Raw genomic sequence first — 23,540 nt, forward strand, 5'->3', positions numbered from 1 at the left:
TCCATCACAGCCACTGAATTGCGACAAACTGCCCCTCATATTTAAAAGAAGCAGCACAAGTGATACTTGACCTTTTCTCTTTCTGGTGTAATATCACAAGAGTGGTCACTGCTTCCCCAACAACTAGAACTACGCACACTACAAACCCACAGTTTGTTGTGTAAACTGGTTCTTATTTTCTTACATTATAGTTCAGTCAAAATAATATCTTCATTTTATCTTACAAATTGTTCTGTAAACATCTCAGGTTTCATTTCAGATTCTGTCCAATTCCCTGCTCACACTCCTGTCCTTCCATCATGGAATCAAACTCCAGAACAGCTTATGGGCAGAGATGTAATCTAAGCACTAACATTCATATCTATGCTATCTATACCCTATTTTCAAATATCCATTTCCACATGCACCCCAAATTATTCTACATTCAAGTTTGCATTTACATAAACTCATCAGCTCTAGAACTCAGTCATTATTTACTGTGAAGAACTTCATAAGTTGATATAAGAGTAGAAATAATGTTAAGTTATTTGAAACATTCTTACTTCCAGGTAAGCTGGATCAGCAGCATTAAGAACTGCCTCGTAAAGTTCTGCCCCATCTTGCAGAGAGCGAATCTGTTGTCTGGTTAACGTGCGGGATCGCAGTACTCTTTTGCCGCCATCTAGTTTTTAAAAAAGTTTGCTTGAGTTTATAACCACCAGAAAACAATTATAAAGAATAATACTAAAGACTCCATTAAAGGTACTAAGTTTAAAGGTACTAAGTTTGACTGGCATTTTATTTTGAAATGATCAATTACCACCCTGAATATTTAGCCCAGGTAAGCCTAAAAATTTCGGAATGTGTTTATTCTGAGTAACAAGCCTCCAGCATGAAGACATCCCTGACAAAAGGATGAAACCATTAAAAGCAGTCTGGTGAATCATAGCAATCATGATGGGACACAGAAGTGGTGACAACAGTCTGTAAGGTAGGTTGAACCTAAGCATATTTATAGTTCAAATGCTACTTTTGAATTGTTTCCAGAGAACAAAAAGTAGCTCTAATTTTATTTTATTTTTTATCAATGTCTTGCCTACCTTACTTGTAAGAGAATCCCATATTTGTTAAGAACCAGATCATGAGAGTTCTATGATCTGATCTGCTGTTTTTCAAAATTTTTGATTGGAGCAGCAGTGCAAGGGGCAGTGGGTGCTTATAGCTATTTCCCCTGCTCTTTGCTGGATCTAAAAAACGCCACAAGCTGCTATTAGCACAACTGCAGCAATAAAATAAAACAATGCTGTCAACAGATGTCTGTGGTTTTTTTCTGCTTCAGGGCTAGCAGGTGAGAGGAACTTCTGAGCCTGGCCCCTTCCTGCTGTTATTCTCAATTTGCCCCTCTAATCTACAGTGCCCCCTTCCATTTGGTTGTGCTCATTTACCTATTCCCTCCACTTCCTGTCCCCAACTGCCTTGTGGCATGTAATTTTTGAAACTCATCTCTATCAGGATGCTGAAAATCACATTCTGAACCAGTTTCTGATCTTCGATGGCAGCATCATGTGGGACACAGACCACCACTGAACTTCACCAGTAATACTTTTGTGGCCATAGGTTAGAGCATTTCTGAATCTAATCAATTTTCTGTATGGAACTGTTGGTACAACATCAAGCCCTTTTTGTGGAAACTCTGCTTCTATGTTCACTTTTGTATTGGGTTCAAGATGCAGAATATTATTATATGAATTAAAGTCTGTTTAGAAACCCAAGCTGAGGCAACATTTAGCATTCAAATAACAATTACCGGTAAACAGCTAATATTTTTCTTTTACCTTCATTCTTTTCAAATTCAGCTTGTATTTTTGCAAGCAATGCTTCCAGGTTTTTTTGTCGATTCTCAGCATGCTTTGCAGCTTCTCTTTCTTCAGCTCGACAGTTACGAAACACATAGGAACCTGCTGTTTTTTCCATCCACTGCAATAAATATTCATTGAAAATGAATATTAGTTACTTAAGTTTTAGATTTTATCTACTTAAGTCTTAGATCTGGTTTAAAGTAATAGTTGAAAGTGATTGAAAGTTATTTCATGCTACAGTACTTTACCTGTATGGGATAAAGTCTTTGAACAATGACATCGATGCAACCAACAGTTCCACCATCAAAAAGGAGTGATGACAAAGACAAAGAAAATGGCCGGGGATCCCGATGGTATCCTAATTTGGCATACCAGCGCGCACGTCGAGTGCTGTTAGCTGAAATCTAAAACAATATCACATATCTACAAATATGGTTGCTATAATGCAGCATATATAAGGCATTCGGCACACACTTGTGGACCAGAAGTTAGTTTTGGCTGAACCTGCCAATAAAAATACAGGTCAAATGATTCATAGCCTGCAACACTGGTTCTCAAATGCTGTTTACGGCAGTTTAGCAGGTGATCCATGATGATAAGTTCAGTAATGGCAAACCTTATAAAACAACTTTGAGAGGCAGTTATATTTCAAGCTGCTACTTGCTTCAGAAACAAATAGCGGCTTACAGGTAATAAATACATTCTCTGTTGGTTCCAATTCCATCTCTGTAACTTTTTGGACTTGTTTTTCAGATTTTAGGTGTTGGAGTTGGCCCTGTCTTTTTTTTAAAAAAAGAGTACCACAAATATCCATTTTACCTTCAGCATAAGAGATTCTGGCGCTTCCAGTGGAGTGCTTGCCTCCTGAGAACCCACAAGTTCTGCTCCATGTACAACAATCTTTTGGCCCACAGTCAGCCTCTTTCTACACAATAGTGATTGGAGGGGAGGGTCCATGACAGCCTTGATTCCATACCAGCCATCTGTAACTTCAACCACTGCTATGTCTTTTTTGCTGTCCTCAGCAGTGCTTTTATCACCACAGATCTGAGACATATTTGTGTTCAATGATATTATTTTAGTGATGCACAGTATGAGAGTTTTAGCAGCAACATCATCTCTTTCCATTATCCTTTTGATGGCTGAGCGATGACTTTGGTCAACTTCCACGTCATACCTTTCAAAAGAAAAAGAAAATACAATTGGCCTGTGAGCATTTAGGAAAGTATCGTGATAACTAAGACCCAGCATGGGTTTCTCAAAAACGAGTAATGCCAGACAAATCTCCTTTCTTTTTTTGATAAAGAGTTACAAACTTGGTGGATCAAGGGAATACCGTGGACATAGTGTATCTTGATTTTAGTGAGACTTTTGACAAAGCCCTCCATGACATTCTAGTGGAGAAGCTGGTAAAATGTGGACTGGATAAGATTACTGTTAGGTGGATTTGTAGCTGGTTGACTGACCAAACCAAACTCTAACAGTTTCTCATCAACCTGGAAAAAAGTTACAAGTGGGGTGCTACAAGGTTGTCCTGGGCCCGTTGTTCTTAATAAACTAGGATGAAAGCATTATTGAGGGGATGCTCTTCAAATTTGCAATGACTCCAAACTGGGAGGGGTAGCCTCTGAAGACAGAATCAGGATTCAACATGACATTAACAGATTGGAGAACTGAGCCCAATCTAACAAAATGAATTTCATAGGGACAAAGGTAAAGCTCTACACTTTGGCAGGAAGAACCAGCTGCACAAATATAAAATGGGGGACACATGGCTTACCACATTCCAAATCTTAATCTATACTATACCTGTACTTTAGCTGAAGTAGTAGTCTTTCCGGAGTCAAACATTTATTGGCGAATTCCCGTGGAAATGCAACTTCCATAGCTGCTAGTTTCCACACAATCCACTTATAATGATTGTAGACCCAAGCTTTTGAAATTAGCTTAGGATCCACACCAGGTGTATCAGACAAAGCCCTGTGGAAAATTATGAGAAAATTCATTAAGTTAAGAGATTTCAAGTCGTAAGAATAGTACTTCAAAGTAGCAACTACCATAACAACTCAAGCTTTTAAATGACTGCTTTGAGGTGACCCATTACAAATGATAGCAAAATAGCTATGGTAAGTAACACTGTCTAATATAATCAGCTACAAACAAGCCACAGGTAAACACATTTATATCCCTTCATTTCAATGGGAAAGTGTATGCTTGACTAGACTCAAAAGTGCACAACTGTAAACAGATCAGCTTTCCTATTTGAGATTTGGATCAGAAAAACATTTACTGATGAAGACAGCAACAAAAAATTATAATATTCCTGCTGGATATGCTTTGTGATTAACACACACTGGTAATTAACATTTTACAGAAACGGTAGCTTGCAGAAATAACATTGCTCTTATTATTTATTAAACAGAACTGCTTTTTCAAGTGAGGCTGAGAATAAGGAGCATTTGCTAGGAGATTAAACATTTTCAAGCGGCATATTGTTAAAATGTACTCAAAACTGTAGTTTGCATAAGTTTTGACATATATTCTATTATTTAAATTCCTAAATATAAGCACTGCCAAAATTCTATCAATTATAGTTTTCTACAGAGGACAGTAGAGTACCCAGGTGTTTAATTTCTAACAAAATACGCAAAAACAGCTCCTTTAAATTTTCTTTTTCATCTCAATATATAAAAAGTTATGTACTTCAACACTAAGACATTATTTGAGGTTCATAATAATGCACTTAATATTTAAACATGCAAAACCTCAACAGGATGAGGTTTTAGCTGAGATTCCTATATTGCAGGGGGTTGGAATATATGACCTTTGAGTCTCTTCAAACTCTAATATTCTATGATACCTGTAGAATTCTTCTTTTCCTGCCTTTCCCTCATCATTTGGAATAAGATATCCACCATCTGCCAGTTGTATTCCACGTTCTTCTAAAAAATAATCTCTACTGAAAAAATCCTGGATGATAAATTGAAAATCTTCTGCATTTCTGCTGCTTATTTTTAGGCACTGCTTGGAAATACCAAATGCATACAACTACAATGGTAAGAGACAAGTTGAATATTTTAGTGTTACTAAATATGCCCATTACCTACACATCAATATACATTTCTTAGAAATTTCTGTATTTCTTGAAAAGTGGAAATTCAAGATGAAGTCTAGAATAAATAAGGCATGGGTTCTTCATGGAAAGCGCTCAGTTACTCTGTCTTAGCAGGTCAATTTAAAGTCCTGTGAAAGTCCAGGGAGAAAGGCAATATACAATATAATCAGGTCTCTACTGTCGGCATTTATATTAAATTCAACACCTTCATTTGCACCAAAAAAGAATTTAACTTAAGAAATAGAGCATAGATATAATTGCACATTGAGTAAATTAAACTTTTTGCAGGATCAGGATCTCTTGTACGGATTTAAGTTATTGTAGTCAGAGGAGACTAAATATATGTGGCCAAGCTCTATTTGGCATTCTAGACCAAATCATCATGTTGACAGAACAGGTTCATGATTGGAAAACAGCCTTGTTCAGACCTAATGATAACTACGGTTGCATTATGGAAGCTAACCAACCTTGTGTCCTCCAAATGTTGGACTACAATTACCAACATCCTTGACCACTGAGCATGCTAGCTGGGGCTGATAAGTGTTGGGACTCCCAAAAGTCTCCGGAGGGCACCAAGTTGGCTACCACTGCCTTATAGGAATGAGCCACAGTGGACCTTGGGCTCAGACACTTCCTCTTCCAGCATGGCCAGGAAGAGAAGGTTTTGCTTTCACTTTACACTATTTTCAATTATTTGTTATACCTGAGTGCTTACAAACTACGGTCAGTCTTAACTGTGATCAGTTGAAACAAGTAAATTCAAACCATAGTTTATGAAGTTCATGTTTCAACTTCTTGTTGTTGTTTAGTAGTTTAGTCGTGTTCGACTTTTCGTGACCCCCCATGGACCAGAGCACGCCAGGCACTCCTGTCTTCCACTGCCTCCCGCAGTTTGGTCAAACTCATGTTGGTAGCTTCGAGAACACTGTCCAACCATCTTGTCCTCTGTCGTCCCCTTCTCCTTGTGCCCTCCATCTTTCCCAACATCAGGGTCTTTTCCAGGGAGTCTTCTCATGAGGTGGCCAAAGTAGTGGAGCCTCAGCTTCAGGATCTGTCCTTCCAGTGAGCACTCAGGGCTGATTTCCTTCAGAATGGATAGGTTTGATCTTCTTGCAGTCCATGGGACTCTCAAGAGTCTCCTCCAGCACCATAATTCAAAAACATCCATTCTTCGGCGATCAGCCTTCTTTATGGTCCAGCTCTCACTTCCATACATCACTACTGGGAATACCACAGCTTTAACTATACGGACCTTTGTAGGCAAGGTGATGTCTCTGCTTTTTAAGATGCTGTCTAGGTTTGTCATTGCTTTTCTCCCAAGAAGCAGGCGTCTTTTAATTTCGTGACTGCTGTCACCATTTTGCGCTCTCCTCTTTCACCCTCATTAAAAGGTTCTTTAATTCCATTCCTCCTCACTTTCTGCCATCAAGGTTGTGCCATCAGCATATCTGAGGTTGTTGATATTTCTTCTGGCAATCTTAATTCCGGCTTGGGATTCATCCAGTCCAGCCTTTCGCATGATGAATTCTGCATATATATAAGTTAAATAAGCAGGGAGACAAATATACAGCCTTGTCGTACTCCTTTCCCAATTTTAAACCAATCAGTTATTCCATATCCAGTTCTAACTGTAGCTTCTTGTCCCACAGAGAGATTTCTCAGGAGACAGATGAGGTGATCAGGCACTCCCATTTCTTTAAGAACTTGCCATAGTTTGCTGTGGTCGACACAGTCAAAGGCTTTTGCATAGTCAATGAAGCAGAAGTAGATGTTTTTCTGGAACTCTCTAGCTTTCTCCATAATCCAGCGCATGTTTGCAATTTGGTCTCTGGTTCCTCTGCGCCTTCGAAATCCAGCTTGCACTTCTGGGAGTTCCCGGTCCACATACTGCTTAAGCCCGCCTTGTAGAATTTTAAGCATAACCTTGCTAGTATGTGAAACGAGTGCAATTGTGCGGTAGCGCATTCTTTGACACTGCCCTTCTTTGGGATTGGGATGTAAACTGATCTTCTCCAATCCTCTGGCCACTGCTGAGTTTTCCAAACTTGCTGGCATATTGAGTGTAGCACCTTAACAGCATCATCTTTTAAAATTTTAAATAGTTCAGCTGGAATTGTTTCAACTAGCCACAGTTAAAATGAACTGCAATTTAGGGTTTGGATAAGAAGCAAAACTGGAAGCAAAACCATTGTTTATCATTAGGTCCAAACCAGGCCAGCACATCATCATACTGAGATAGGATAATACAACCAGGCAATAAAGTGCAGGTACCTGGTCGCTGGTGAAAGAACCAGGCAATTTCTCTCCTACTGCTGCTTTCAGAGGCACTTTGCAAGGAGCAGATATTTTCACAAGGTACAGGCTGCCCGGTTGTGGACAAATTCTCTGGCTTTGTTTCTTTATAATTCTGATTTCTTGTAAATTTCTTGCATATTGAAGATTTGCTATTTTTGTTAAATCTGTTAAAGAAACAGATTGATTAAGTCCTAAAGAACATATTTAAATTTAAAATGGAAATTCCAACCATACACAGGAGGATAGTATTGTATTTTTTGACATTTCCATGTATAAATGTTAATCCAAAGAGTATCTGTAAAAGTTTTAAAGAAAAAAATTATTAAAAGAATGCTCACAACAATATCTAATACTAATTATTTACTGATAGACCATCACGTATGCCTTTATTTTTGCATTAAAGCAGGGATGAGGAATTTGGCCCCTCCAGATATTATTGTACAACTCCCTTATTACTGGCCATTAGCCAAGCTGGCTGGGGCTGAAAGGAGTTGGAGTCCATCTACATGTTAAATGCCACAGGTTCCCCATTCCTGCATTGGGGCCACCAAATTTAATGTTGCTGTTATTAAAGACAGATTTTAAAGACTGAAGTTTAATGACAAAATCTTCAACTGTATTTCATAACAGCATATTATTAAAAATCACATTGCAAGCTGACAAGTTGATACAAATATTAACTTCCCCCTTGGCTTCCATTTCCATGGAGAGGATCAGGTTTTAGTAATAGCTCTTTACCTTACAGCAGCAAAAGAGGAACTGGATACTGTTCCTCTCTAAAATTATTAGTTGAGGGAACAGAAATGCGTACTTCACACTAATCTCCAAAGATCTCTGCAATTTAGCCTGCATCTGTGCAGATCCAATATGTGAAACATCACATAGAAGGCAACCTTATCAGAATCCATTTGTGAATAAATTATCATAGTAATTAAACAAATGTTCACAAATACATGTGTACACACCTAAACATACCTGAATTTGTATCTCTGGATTCTGAATTCAGAGCCGATATTTGCATGGAATTATTATCTTCAAAGATATTGCCTTCTGTTTCAGTAGTGCTCTGGTTAACTTTTGTAAGACGAAGCTCTTCCATTCTATTAATACTTTTGTTGTCCATTAAGACAGATTCTTTGCTGTTACCTAGTTTATCCTCAGAAGCATTTGCTTTTGTTTTAAAAGGTGGTGCAAAGATTTTGGCAGGTTTCTTTGCTGTATTTTCTGCTTTCTTCCTTTCCTCAGTTAACGTCTTACTAAAATAAGTAAAAAAAGTAATATTGGTATATTTGAAGACTGCTTGGAAATAAGTTGCTGAGACCGTTCAGATTTTAATACTTTAACATTTTGGTCTTGAATAGATCCAGAACTTCTTGCCATTCTCTGTAGAACTGAAGAAAGTTTGTACTAACAAACACTAGCAAAAGTGAATCATCCCCCCCAAATTGATGTTTGACCTGACAGCTACAAGATAAGCATTGTTGGCTACTACCAGTACTGCACACCAATTTCATTTTGCTAGATGATTTAATTACATTAATAACCTGGAAAGGTGGACTTACTGTGATCTGGTCAGCCAAGCCTATATATAAAGCAGTCAGCCAGAAGGGACAGGGAACACACTGAATTCCAGACTTGTTGTTAGCCATAAACGCAAGATCAACATGAAGAGCCATGGAATAATTAACTTCAAAATATCAATTACTTTAAAAATTGCAAGGATAGAATAAAGGGGGAAAGTAACTTCAGAGTGGGAAAGGTAGGTCAGTGTCATGGGACTTCCTAGACTGCTCGGGTGACTCCTCAAACCCAATCCACAGAAGACCCACACTCCAGCAGCCAGGTTTGGCTTAAGGGCAGGGCTGTATGTTCCATCATTCTCATTCAGTGGAGGAGTGAAACGTACAAGCAAATGATATGACATAGCAGTGTGCCCCTCCAAGAAAGGAAAACCAGAATTATAGAGCCTGCTAGACAACCCTCTTCCTGAATGCTGTGTCCAGAAATCAAACCAAGGTTCAAGTAAGGATTCTGAGGTTTCTTCTCATACCTGCCTTGTGTACTATTGGATAGTTGGTTTTTAAACTTAGGTGAGATTCAGAAATAGTTACAGATAAAGCATAAGGAACCTGTGTCTGGAGAAAAGAAGTCCCACTATGTACACAGTTAAAGAGGTAACCTGATTTTTAAAAAAATCTATTTTCCTTACCTTAAAGGGCCACAGACCACTGGCTTTAAAGGAATATTGTAGGTGAACTTTTTTCTGTCATTCACTATACCTGAAGAAAAATGAAGCTATATATCAAAGCTACATTACATAATTTGTAAAAGAATAATGTAGAATTCTATGTTCATTATCATGATAATACACCTACAAAATCATGTTAATATATTTGCTTTTTGTTTGTTTGTTTGTTTGTTTATTTAAAAAAATTGATTTCTCGTGAAATTTCTCCCAAGGTATTTTAGATTTCTACATTTGTATGAACTGGTGAAAAATAAAATTTATTGAAATAGAAACTAACAGGTATTGTTTTCACATCCATATTAAAAATACTGGGGGAAATAGCATTGTTACTGGAACTCTATTCACTTCTCAAAAGCACTGTAAGAGTTAAATGCAAAGGCAGGAAGAGTCCCTGCACTTTTAATCATTGTGTAGAATAAGAAATTTCATCCATATGAAAACTGCACTTGCCAAAATTTCCAGGTCTACACACTTCTCTCTGCAGAAAGAAGTGTCATTCAATATTTATTTTACTGCATCAAGGGCACACAATGGTATTGTTTTAAATTCACCTGCCTATAATAAGCTGCAGGGGCCAATATGCAGCAGTGATCTGGTAAACTTCAATGATAAACTGCTTTATAATAGCTGGATTTATCAGCATGAAGCATCCGGAATAACTGAAATGTCGATTATAAATCTTAAGCAGCATTTGTATACCATGTACACACAGTAAGGGTTGTAATTTCATGAGGATGAGGTCAATGTGCAAAATAGGATTCTTACATTGACCTTGAGAAAATTTAAATATATGTTGAAATGTTTGAATTACAGAAGGCAAAGGAAAACTACAAATAGAATACTTCTGATTAACTGATGAAATCATGAAATATAAATATTACCCTCCGGATAACTTTTTGAAGGTTTCAAAGATGCTTTGTTGCGTTCTTCTGACCGCTCAAACTCAGGCAGCAATTTTCTTTTAATAGGAGGTTCACCTGAAAAGCAAATGTCATAGAGCATTTTAAAATATTTTAAAGGACCTAGCCCTTACTGATTCTGACTACATCACTGCAGTACATTCCTCAGAAAATTCTCAAGTGTAATTTGAACTCTCAAGCAATGCCTCTTGAATATTTTAGCAAATAAAAGTTTTTTTAAGTCCCTTGGTTACTCTAATCTGAAAAATTATTCCAGTGGTATTGGCGGTCATTGCCAAAAATATCATTCAATTGGTACTTTTTCATGGTTTTAGTGAATATGCTAGCCCTGGATTACTGGGATCTAAACTCCATGCTGGTTTTTTGATGCATATGTAAAACCTAATCTTCAAAATATTTTTTGAAGAGGTATGCAATGACTACTAATAACTTTTTCAAAATAGTTTAATTTTGCACAATTTGTATACGGCTTACTTGTAAGTTTGCATAAGAAATGTAAGACTGTTTCACATTAAACATCAAGGGAATGAAAAATTTATAGATTGCAGCCCTGATAGGCATACAAATCTCTTTCCCAATCCCCCATTTCCCTTGCAAAGCTTGTGTGGGGTTTGGGAAGCATTTATAGATGAGAATCAGTGAGTAGCATGGGGTTGTTCAGCACTTCTACAACTTCTCTGCAAATGCCCTTCCTCAAAGCTTTTTCTCTTAACAGCTAGAATCTAAAACTGGTAGTGATTCTACCTAGAAAGTAAATGAGGGTGGGAGAATTTGGAGAAAAGAATCACTAAGTATATGATTGGTTATGCACCCCTTTCTCCCACTAATCCTGGCTGACAAGTACCTTGACCCTATATTCTAACTGGGTGCACTTGCATGTCACTTTAACCCATTGTTAATGGTTTACTATGACCATGCATATTACTCCCATTTCACTCCTGTCCACCAGCGAGCAGGAGCAACTCTCAATGATCTTTGATTTAGCATCAAAACTAGGAATCATGGTTTGTTTCACTCTGAACAAGCCACAATCTAAAGCCAAGATATGGTGTTGGCTTGATGCTTGGGCCTGGAATCAAATCAAACACAATCCCAGTTTAGATTTAATGCTAAATCAAGGATCATACTAGGTTGCTCCCACTCACTATCAGGAAGCATCAAAGCAGGAGCAAACTGCATTCATGGCAACCCATTAACTGTGGCTTGCGGTAACACGCCAATGCTGCCAATATCTTGGCAAATCTGAGACTGAGACCATGGATTTTCTAAGATGTCTCGCTCCCTGCTAATTATTTTATTGTTCCCCTCTAATTCATTCAAACTAAACTAAACTGAGATCAATCACAGTGCAACTCAGTAAATGTACAGGAACAATTTTTTAAAAAAGAACGAAACAGCCACCTACCAAAAGTGTTTTCTTCTTTCATGTGCCTTTTTCCAGTTCTTGTATATGACAGAAAATTTTTATTTTTCTGTACTTCAAGTTCATCATCTTCCATGAAAGCTTTGGCACTTTCTGTAGCTTCTATTTCCAAGTAATTTTCTGGAGTTTGTGAGTAATGACGACAATGAGAATCCAGATTTCTTTCTGTTGCAGTACCACAATTTGCTGCACATTTAGTTTCGCTTTTACTCTGGCATGGTTGGGTTATCTTCAAAGCCTCAATTTCTTTTGAACATGTAAAGCTTTCTTCTAACTCTGCTATTTGTTTTTGCTTCTTAGTATGAGATGTGCACACAGGTATTTTAATGCTCAATGGGCTTTTTATCATCTTATTTTCATTAGGTGTACTTGTGGCTGAATGAAGTGCTTTATATTTCTTACGTGGTTTAGACTCTGAAATAACTTCATCCTGCTCTATGGCCTCTGTAGCAAGAACTTTTATAGGATCTTGCCCCACACTCTGTTGAGCATCAGAAAAGCTATCACTATTAACATCATCAAATTCTTTTAAGAGACCCATAACTTTCTGGAGAGCCTTTTGAGAAATTTGTACTTGTTTTCCACTTGCTGTGGCGAAGCCACAGGGAATATTTGCATTTGCTTGAGTGTTTGAAAGTCTTTTCCCTTGAGATACAAGTATTGTGTCTTTCTTTGGAGCTTCTTTGCTCCCAGCGGAAGATACTTCATCATAACTATAATCACAGTTAGAGACATGACTCGGGTGATCTGATGAATTATTTTCCATTTCAGAAAAAAGCAGCTTTGCTTTCTTTAATGACTCTTCAGATAACTGGACAGGTTTTCCACTAGCTGTGCTAAAAAACCCAGACTTATCAGTAATAAAATCTGACTTAATACACTTCTGTTTTTTGGAAGTCCATGTATCAGAATGCTTATCATTAATTTGAAAGCATAACTCAGGGTGAGTGTTCAAGGTCATAGATGTGTGCTCATCTGCACAGCACTCTTTGGCTCGAGAAAACTGGGGTGCAATTATATTTTCCACTGGAATGTTCTCTGCAGATGAGTAGTTATTAGAATCAATACACACTCCAGTGCCACAGGTATCAGAACAGCTTTCTAAATGGTCATGTTTATTTGTTTTAGATTGAGATTCCATGTTCTCTTTTACAGATTTATAGCAGTCTTCATGAAGCACTTGTCTGACTTTTTTTAATGCTTCCTGAGAAACTCCAACAGCTTTACCACTTGCTGTATTGAACGCAACTGGCTTAGCCTGCAAATGCTTTGACGTTGAAGTTGAAGTTTCACTGGCTGAATATTTCTGCAAGACGTTGGTACTGAACAATCTTAAGTCACATTTCTGCATCATGCTATTCTCATTTTTACAAGTTTCATCATAAGTGTGAACATTATTTTCAGCAAACACATTTTTTGATGGTGATGCTTCTTGAGAAATAAAAGTTAAATTCTCTGACACATAATTTTTCTTATGACATTCATCTGGTATATGGTTCAACAAAGAATGCTCACTCTTTAAATCAGAGGTACTAGCTTTTGAGGTGGTACTGCACATTAAGTTTGAGGAATCAAGGCTTTTATAATTGCCAGTATTTCTAGATGACAAGTCCTGAAAACCTTGCATTGCACTAATATCTGACCCTTCAACAGGCAAATGCTGATCAATAGCAGAATCAATAAATTCCATTTTTGAAATATTTTTGTATTTTGTACATGCCAGATTATTCTTCGTCAACAAGCCTTCATTCACTTTCTCCCCTCTAGTATGAGATACTAAATCTGATTCAGATGCATTCATCTCCGAAGAAAGTTCTTTAATAGTGTCAAGATCCTCAGTCTTCTTAATAGTGTTTGAGGACAAATCCGGAAGATCTTCAAAGTTACCTTCAGGATGCAGATATTCATGTTTTTCATTTCCTTCTTCAAATTCCTTGCTAACTTTGGTAATTTTCTCATTTCTTTTCTCCTTAATTATAGGTTTGATAAAATTACTAACCTCTTCCTCCATTTCTGGAAAAACAGTTTCATCTTCTGAAAGAAGATGCTTTGCTTTAGCTAATGATTCATTAGTAATTGTAATTTGCTTACCACTAGCCGTATGAAAACCCATTGCCATAATCTGCTTCTCTTTTCTGATATCAGAGATTTCTTGATGGTTGGACCTTTCAGTTTCACTTAAGTTAATATTCTCTTTTACAGAACTGACACCTCCCTTTTTGCTTTTAGGGCTTGTCTTCCCACTGGAAGTTGACATCGTCTCTAGTTCTTCTCTTGCACAGGAGGCAGCCAACAAATGAAGCTTTTTACTTTTCCCTGCAAATATGTTCCCATCCGCAACAGTGTGAAATCTCTGTAGAAAACAACCACTTTCTAGGTTGCTCACCTTTTCCTCCTGATTTAAATTACAGTTTTCTTTTCCATATGCATTATTCAAGGTGGATCTTTTTTCAGTTTTAGCAACTTCAGCTAAACATGTTAGATCCGACAAAGCTTCTTGCAAATTATAATTACACTGAGTTTCTTCACAGTTTACAAAGTGATGTGAGACTAATACACTTTGATTATTTTCAAAGGAAGACAGTTCATTTTCTGTCAGACAGACAGAGTATTTTTTAATAATTTTTAGGTTAACTTCTGTAGTGCTAGAAATCTGAACATTGCCTTCATTATAATTTACAATTTTTGACTTGCTCTCTATATTTTCTTTAACAAATTTAATTGTATCTTTTGTATTCTTTTTCATCAAATATTCAGCATTTACTTCTTTGACCCTCTGATGCAAATCAATCTCTCTCTCTTTCATGCAGTTGGGATTACTCCAGCTATTGTTGCACCTATTTGAACAATCGCGTAGCAATATTTTTTGGTGAGGGCTAAGCATTTCATTCACTCCATCCAGATCGCCGACTAATTTTGTGGTTTTCTTTATAGCATCAACATAAAAGCTAATCTCTTTGCCCCCAGATGCACTACAGCTCCCCAGATCAGACAAATTGAAATGTGATGGTGCTGAAACAATTGGGACAAAAATATTGTTCTGTTTTGTGCTTGAATTAATGGATGTAGCTTCTTCACTACTTTGTACCTGTATCTTAGATTTCTCAGCTGTGCCTATATGTTTATTGGGAGACAGATCATGGCCGCTTTGAACCTTTTCTTCAGAGCTTTTCTCAAAATCAGTTTCTTTCCAGACTTCAGCACATATATCATTTTTATCAAAGCTTCCACACATCTCATCAGCATTATTGAACACCATCGTCTTATGCTTTTTGAACTGTGTAAATTCAAATTGACTACCTGTTTCTTCTAGTATATTAGAAATTTCAGTAACTTCAGCTTCTTGGCTTGCTGTTAAATTTAGTTCTCCTTCAGGATGTTGATTACTAAGCACATTCTGGAAAGCAGAATTGGCACACTTGGGGAAAATAATTTGGGCACCATTCATCTGAATACCGAGCAGATCAGAAACGTGTGAAAAATTAGATGAATTTTCTGTCAGTTTGTTCATACCAAGTGAAGATATCTCAGCACTTCTCTGTGCATTTTCATTTGAAATATTTTGCATTCCTTTGCTAGGAAAATCTTCAATAAATTTATCTTCTATGTCTTTGAACAATAACTTGCCTTTTCTAATGTTGCAATCAGACAGTGCTATCTGTTTATTGGATGCTGTTCTGAAGCCACCAAACTTTTCAGTTCTGCTATGACTTATACCTCCTAACCAGCTCTGCTCACTATCTTCAGCATTTCCTGCTAAGTTTACTCGTAGATGCTGGCTTGGATCTAACTTTTTCTCCAATGCTATAAGCTTAAAAGATTCATCTATAGTAGGTTTTGGTGTTTCCTTTGATTGAGACCCAAGTTCAGCCACCTGAGTGCCACTTGCCAAAAACTTTTGTGTAGCTGATTCCAAGATTGCTTGTTTGTTTCCAGCTTTTGATGCATGTATTCCCAATGTAGATTTCTCCATTACCTCTTCTTGCAATGAACTGAAACATGCAAGACTGATACACCTTCCACCATTCTCTCTTTGTAAATTTATCTTGTGACCAGTTGAATGGGACATGCTTTCACTTGACTCTGTTTCTTGATTAGCAGATATATTACTAGAAGGCATAATTGTTCCTTTTCTGTTGTCTGTCTGTTGAAGTATTGACAACTGATCTGTAAAATTACTTTCTGTGTAATTGAGTGGCACTTCATTGGAAATGTTACTAAGAATGCATTTTTTATCAGACTCTATTTGCTGTTTCTCTTCAAGTACGTGCTTGTTCGCGTGGATAATGTCTTCCTTTTGTTCTGTAAGAAATTGAACCATGATAGTAATGTTAGTTGGAATGGCACCATTATTTTTACAAAACATTCTCTCTCACACCAGCTTTTGGGTTTAGTCTAGTGTACTAAATCCATTTTCAGAATGTCTTGTAACCAGGAAGCATGCTGCAGCTAATACTTTGTGCTTTTGCATTAAATATTGTTGTTATCTAAGGAATTACTAAATACTTTATCTCTGCATTTGAGACATTTAATGTTTTTTTCCCTTTTTTAAACAACTCTTCTAACTTTTGACATAATAAATTACCAAGAAAATGGCTCTGCTTAGCAGTTTATTTAACCTGTGTTTTTTTATCAGCTGTGATTGCTGAACAAAATGCACACTTTTACTTTCTGACTACAAGGCCACTTCAAGAAATCAAGTCAAAAGACCTAATACAGTGGTGTCCCGCAAGACGTAATTAATTCGTTCTGTGAGTCGCTTTGTATTGTGAAAATTTCGTCTTGCGGTTTTCCAATGTAAACAAAGCAAAGCCAAAAAAATGCAAAAAAAAATGTCTTGCAAAGCACGGCCATAGAAAAAATTGTCTTGCAAGTGAACAAAAAGATCGCAAAGCGCTTTCGTCTTGCGAGTTTTTCGTTGCGTGAGGCATTCGTCTTGCGAGGTACCACTGTATAACAAAAACATTTTTTCCAATAATAAAGGAGTCACTACTAGTTATGGAAGTTAACTTTAAAGTTGCAGCCACATGGCCTTGCAATGGAATGTCCAGGAAAAAAAGGGAGCTGCTTTAGGCTGCAGTTGCAAATCATCATGAGCTCCAACCTGCTTCTTTTTCCCCACTGGAACCTTTCAAATTGTAAGACTGTCTTCCCTCACCTTATTATAACTCACCACCCTTTTCCGTGCTGCCTTCCTTTTTCTCCTTCCCTCAGCATGTGTCTCTTCCCCACTCATGTTCTTTTCATGCAGCATTTGCTACCACTTATGTGAGAATCCCATATACTTGCCATGCTAAACAATTAACTTTAGCAATATATAACCCACATATGCAAATATATTGATTTAGTGGGCCTTTTCAATAGAGTGAACATGACTGTCTAGTTCATAGCAAAAACATAGCTATAATAAGGACAGGTATGGAGGTTTAAGATTCTGATCTTTAAAAATCACAAGGTGAAAAAACAAAAATGTACCTTCATTTCTTATGACTGTTGCAGAAATTTCAGAGTCGTGAGATTTTAAATCTGTACAAGTTGGCACAAGGCAAGCAGAAGAGCCACCTCTCTTTGTGGTTCCTTCTTCTTGGTGAACTGGGGTATTGTTTATTGTATAAATAAATTTTTTAGGTCGCTTTTTCAAACCAGAAAGTGAGGTCATACTTTTCAACCCAGACCTTGTAAGTCCACTAACATCACCAGCAGCTTGGGTAGAAACACTACCTAGAAGATCATAGGTTGTTTTACAATTTTCTCGTGAGTAATTACAGCAACTATTAACAGCTTCTGTAAAGGTTGTGTTTTCCGTTACGAAGGAGCTACTGTCTGAAACATTTATGACAGATGCCAACTCAGCCTCACAATCTTTCACCAGCATTGGGCTCTTATTGCTCATAATCGCATCAGGCAATGGAGAGTTTTCAAGCGGTGGTATTATTTCCAGAGAACTGGTGTTTAGCAGCTTGTTACCTTTTATTAGGCATGATGTGTTTTGAATAGACGATTCTAGCATTTCAGTGCTAGCACACTCTTTGCCAACAGGTAGTTGCCTATCTTCAGAACGCTTCTTGATATGTGACATAGGAGATGAATCAGAACAGTGTGAGGACGTTTTTTCAAGCTGTGTCATGTCAAGTTCAGATAAGTCCAGCTGAGACCATGAGCAAAGCAAAGATGATGGTATTTCCTCTTCTTTCGGTATGCTATTCTGATTCACAGAGTGTTTTTGCATTCCATTATTTGGAATAGTCTGCAGGAGACATTTGGCAGAATTTCCATATTTTGTTATAATTTTGTCTTCATCAGTTTCTTGGTATTCACATTTTGCTTTATCAGAGCATGTCTTACTTTCCTTGACTCTTTTTGGTTTTCTTAGAAAGGCTTTGCTGCTTGCAAGGCATACAGAAAGATCATTTTCTGTTCCATCATGCGTATCTTCATCCATTGGTACATTTGGTAGCATATAATCTTCTCCTAATTTACTGGGGGAAATGTTCTTACCAAAGGATCCAGCTAATAACCTTTCAAAATCTGTAAATAAAAAACCATGAACATGAGAAAGCAATATTTTATGGACTCTAATTCCACATTTCATTTATAACATGTATACCAATATATGTATCAAATGATTTATTTTGAAGCAGTATTAGAACTGGATTAGTGCAGATGTGCATATTAAACACACATATACTGTACACACACTCTATGACCCAAAGAACTGCAAAATTATTTCTGTGAACATATTGGGAGTTTAGACTTATTTTTCTCAAACAGTAGTCCCCTATTGCACTTTACAAACTGCTTTTGAAACTTAGGGGAATTTGAAAAAGCAGGAAGCAATAACATTTCATTGGGATAGTACAAACCCTTTGTATGAGTGGAGAGGCGCCTACAAGCCATTCTTATCTTCCCTCTGGGTGGAAAGAACTGAATCTTTAATTTTGTTATTTTCATTATTTATTTAATAATATATGTGATATGCATGCATAGGTATTTGTATTAAGTTTTAGTGGACTTTTATTTCAGTGAGTTGTCATAGTTGTTCCTGTCTCAGTGGGTACAGTGTAGTTAAATGGTTAGACATATTCTAGAACTACCCAAGTAATAAAATACAAATAGTTATTAAACAGTAAAAAATAGTAATCAACCAATGCTCACTGTGGATTTTGCTGTCAGTTTCTGCACATACATCTTCTGTTCCTGATGTGGACTGCACATGCATACTATCTGTCTTGGGACTTCTACCGTATTTGGAGATGAGACTATGCATGACCTGAACACAAAAAGGGGATATTAACATATATAAATTACAAATTTGCTGTGGACATGAAGGTTATTCCAAAAGTTGCCTATTTTGACATATTCTAACCCTTAAAGCCACTCACCAACTCAATTCTTTCATTATGTTGCTTTGTTCCAGAAACTGAATCATTTCCTCTAGCTGAAATATCAAATATAAGTAATTTGTAATCAATTATGCAACTCATTAGAGTTCACTGATATGATCTTAACATAAAAACTCAGTTCCCTAGCACAGCATTTAATATGAGGGAAATTAAACAGCAAAGTATTTTTTGACATAGTCACATTGCTATCATTACCTATTATGACTGTTGGAGAAAGTGTAGGAGGTGTTGCTAATGCACTTGACCAAGTCATCTCAGGATCAGCTTCTGCTCCTAAGCTTTCAAAAACACATTTTGGTGTCTGAACCTAAAATATATAAAAAATGTTCTTTTTTATTAAAAAAAACAAAAACTGAAATAACTTCATTTCAACAGCTAGAAAATTAGAGAAAAAGGGAAGTACCTCAAAAATCTTGGGTGTATGCAGCAAACTTCCATTTAGCACTGAAAAACATTAAGTATGATGATGTTAGCCATCATCACGTGAAAACAACCAATGGAATATTTATACAGTAAGCCACTATTTTCAAAGTTCAAAGCAGTGAACAAAATATTTTTAAACAACTCACTTATTTGGTGGAGGGGGCAAAAGAGTGGACATTACCATATTATAGCAATAAATCCAAGTCTTCACATTTCTATATCTTTCATTTAAAAATTCTCACCTGCTTCTGCTTTGTTCTGACCCAATTCTTTTATAGGAGAAACAAATGGCACAGATTTATTTGGTTCACTAAATATCATTGGAGTTGATGCAAATTGGTTTTTTGCTGGCAGCTTCCTCTGTGGTGTTTTAAAATTACTTTGGTCCAGGTCACTAGTTTTAGGTTCAGGTTCTTCTGGTCTTTTTGAGTTATACAGTGGAGCTTCTGAACTGAGTTCTTCAAACCAGTTGATACTTATTGGTCCTAAATCTAAGAAAAGGAAAGTATTATGCAGGATACCATGCCCTAGAGGTTATAACCCTACTTGTAAGAAAAAGTAACTATGGAATGACCATGTACCATTATTTTGAACTTGTCAAAAAAGTGGAGGTACAGCCTGAGACAGTATTATGCAACTAATTCTCAACCCCCACTTTGCAGGAAAATAGCCTCTCCCCACAATCTCAGGCCTGCCAGCACAATCCTGTGAATTTTTGGCTTCTCATATGTCTTACCCAAGATACTGTCAGCATAAAGTAGCCAGGACAGGACAAAGGCAGGCAGGAAAAGTTGAAGAAGCAAACCTCCTACTTATTCCAGCTGCTGATTAGGTGGAAAGATAGGGGTCTACTAGCTCAAAATTTAACATGCAACCTAGATTGAAAGAGAATTCCTTCATACTCATCAGTACAGTGGTACCTCAATTACAGACGCTTCAGGTTACAGACTCCGCTAACCCTGAAATAGTACCTTGGGTTAAGAACTTTGCTTCAGGATGAGAACACAAATTGTGCGGCAGCAGCGCAAGGCCCCATTAGCTAAAGTGGTACCTCAGGTTAAGAACAGTTTCAGGTTAAGAACAGACCTCCAGAACGAATTAAGTTCTTAACCCAAAGGAGCACTGTATCCCTCTCTTCGTCTGCCCAATATGAGGAAATCCCCACTCCCCTGTAGCCCCACATGACACAGATACAGTATTCAGTAAGTCCTTTTGGGGTAAGGAGTTAAGAGAGTAGGGGAAAGATTGGTTGCATGAGCAGCCTTCCACTTGTGCTTCTGTTGCGGGAAAAGCTCTAATCAAGCCCATAACTTATTGAAGAGATTGGCTTACAGCACCATAATAAATGTCTGAGGTTTATAAATTTAAGTAGTACCTGATTCACTGTGTTGCGCTTTGAATATTTCAAAGAAAGATGGCTTCTTTGGAGATGTGGTAACATTTTTCTTATCCATAACATCACTGGTGTTGTTAAATAAACCTGCAAAACAGTATTACAATATTCTCAAAATCTGTATCATATTTGCAATGAATTCTACTTCTTTGTGTTTGGCTTCAAGTATTATCTGATAACACACAACCAATGCAGCGTTTGCAATAAAAATATTTATGTATTGCTCAACTTTTTGATTGGCATCAGTTCCACTATATATATAACCTAAAAAGACTATGTTGAATTAAAACAAGAAAATTGGCATTCAGGTCCTTAACCTGAGGTACAGTACTACTTCCGGGTTAGCGGAGTCTGTAACTTGAAGTAATTGTAACCCAATGTGTTTGTAACCCGAGGTACCACTGTAATGCTAAATATTTGGTAGCTACTTCAATTTGCAGTCAGATCTGACTTCATGGGAGGAAGAAATGTTGTCCAGACAAATAATGATGAGTAGGAAGCCAAGAACAAACCTTGGCTACAGCTCATGATTTGTCTGGAGCAAGACAAGCTGTGAGCCCAGGGTCAGACTTAATGCCAAACTAAACCATGGCTTAGGTCCTCATAGTGCAGCAGCAAGGGGACCAAGAGAAGAGCACAGTGACTACAATTTGGGTCTGACTTACTTGCAAACCTGAGCCATTGTGGCTTGAGGAAGAATTTCACACAAAACTTATATGAATGGAGCTGTCTATGGAGGCGCAGGTCAATTGTGTGTCCAGGGCAGCTGTCTACCAGCTCCATCTGGTACGCAGGCTAAGACCCTACCTGCCCACAGACTGTCTCACCAGAGTGGTGCATGCTCCTGTTATCTCCCGCTTGGACTGCTGCAATGTGCTCACCTTTGAAGGTGACTTGGAAACTGCAATTAATTCAGAATGTGGCAGCTAGACTGGTGACTGGTAGTGGCCGCTGGGACCATATAACTAAAGGATCTTCATTGGCTCCCAGTGCATTTCCGAACACAATTCAAAGTGTCAGTGCTGACCTTTCAAGCCCTAAATGGCGTCGGCCTAGTATACCTGAAGGAGTGCCACCACCCCCATCACTCAGCCCGGACACTGAGGTCCTCCTCTGAGGGTCTTCTGTTGGTTTGCTCACTGAGAGAAGCAAAGTTACAGGGAACCAGGCAGAGGGCCTTCTCGGTAGTAGCGCCTGCTCCGTGGAACGCCCTCCTCTCAGATGACAACTATATGACATTTAGAAGACATCTGAAGGCAGCCTTGTTTAGGGACATTTTTAATGTTTCATGCTTTATCATGTTTTTACTATTCTTCTGGGAGCCACCCAGAATGGCTGGGGAAACCCAACCAGATGGTGGGGTATAAATGTTGTTGTTGTTGTTGTTGTTGTTGTTGTTGTATCATCATCATCAGCTACCATAATCCCTTCACGTTAGAAAAGTGCATAGAAACAAATCTGATCATGCTACAGTAAAACACTTTTGATTTAATTCAAAGTGTTATATTAGAAGACTGTTTTACAGTACTATAGGAATAAATATTCTTCTTGCATTTTAATTTTTAAATCAGGATTCTTTGTGGGACTGTCACAAGTTTCTAAAGTTCAACTGCACGTCAAGAAATGACACATTTAAAAAAAAGACGGGGAAACAAAATTTCTCTTTGCAGAAGCCATGTTTATTCTTGCTCAGCAAGAACATATTTGAAACAAATTGTCTGGAAGTTATGTTACATTATTTCAAATACAAAAAAACTGTTCTTATGCATTTGTGGAAAATGGGTAACCTTAGCATGTCCACACGTGAACCACTGATTATATAAAAGGCTTCTAAAACAAAATTAGTGTACATAGAAGCAACAATGAATTGTGTTTTGTGTTTTGTTTTTTTAAAAGACATACAATGTGTAGAGGATAGGTATTTTCACAATGGAAGGCAGTAAGCAGTGATCTCACAAGAATGTATTGCGACTATTTAATTCATTCATAAATTATCAGGAGTTACAGATAATAAGTGAAACAGTCAAACTTGAGGATGACAGCAAACTATTAAGAGTTCTTAAAAAGCACATCTTTAAACTGGGCAAAATGCAATTGGTTGTAAAATTGATAAAATGTATGGATTTGAATTTTCTTCAATAAAAATAATTTAAGAAAGAAAGAAACTGGGCAAACTGGCAACAGAATGCCCAAGGAAGATTCAATGCAAGTGTAAATGTATGCACATTGGGACAAATCCCAAACATATAAATTGATATGATCCCAATTGGCTGTTGAAACTGAAAAGGATACAGTACAGTATATGGAACTGCTGTAGAAGAGGGCGACTAAAATGATCAATGAGCTGGGGCTTCCTCCTCTTAAAAATATTAAAGCTAAAGTTGGACTGATTTCCAAAAATTACGTTTCATCACACTGTCCAAGGCATACAGCACACATACATTTACCTGGAAGTGCTGGCCACATGACCTGGAAGCTGTAC

At 37.4% G+C, this 23,540-nt stretch overlaps 1 protein-coding gene across 1 annotated transcript in view; it reads right to left on the bottom strand.

The window, feature by feature from the left end:
- The window catches only part of BRCA2 (BRCA2 DNA repair associated), a 31,390-nt gene that overhangs the window by 6,406 nt on the left and 1,444 nt on the right, over window positions 1-23,540 (bottom strand). Inside the window, exons 2-19 of the mRNA XM_035115190.3 lie at window positions 21,041-21,145; window positions 19,908-20,156; window positions 19,646-19,686; window positions 19,438-19,549; window positions 19,222-19,277; window positions 18,995-19,109; window positions 17,315-18,367; window positions 11,822-16,141; window positions 10,378-10,473; window positions 9,458-9,527; window positions 8,224-8,504; window positions 7,225-7,412; window positions 4,699-4,886; window positions 3,648-3,818; window positions 2,658-3,015; window positions 2,087-2,242; window positions 1,815-1,956; window positions 543-661 (exon numbers count right to left, since the gene is read on the bottom strand). Coding sequence (XP_034971081.2) covers window positions 543-661; window positions 1,815-1,956; window positions 2,087-2,242; window positions 2,658-3,015; window positions 3,648-3,818; window positions 4,699-4,886; window positions 7,225-7,412; window positions 8,224-8,504; window positions 9,458-9,527; window positions 10,378-10,473; window positions 11,822-16,141; window positions 17,315-18,367; window positions 18,995-19,109; window positions 19,222-19,277; window positions 19,438-19,549; window positions 19,646-19,686; window positions 19,908-20,156; window positions 21,041-21,145 — 7,820 coding nt within the window. The remainder of the gene's footprint in view (window positions 1-542; window positions 662-1,814; window positions 1,957-2,086; window positions 2,243-2,657; window positions 3,016-3,647; window positions 3,819-4,698; window positions 4,887-7,224; window positions 7,413-8,223; window positions 8,505-9,457; window positions 9,528-10,377; window positions 10,474-11,821; window positions 16,142-17,314; window positions 18,368-18,994; window positions 19,110-19,221; window positions 19,278-19,437; window positions 19,550-19,645; window positions 19,687-19,907; window positions 20,157-21,040; window positions 21,146-23,540) is intronic.

The sequence above is a fragment of the Zootoca vivipara genome, chromosome 4 (assembly GCF_965207765.1).
Source record: "Zootoca vivipara chromosome 4, rZooViv2.hap1.1, whole genome shotgun sequence".
NCBI classification, from domain to species: domain Eukaryota; kingdom Metazoa; phylum Chordata; class Lepidosauria; order Squamata; family Lacertidae; genus Zootoca; species Zootoca vivipara.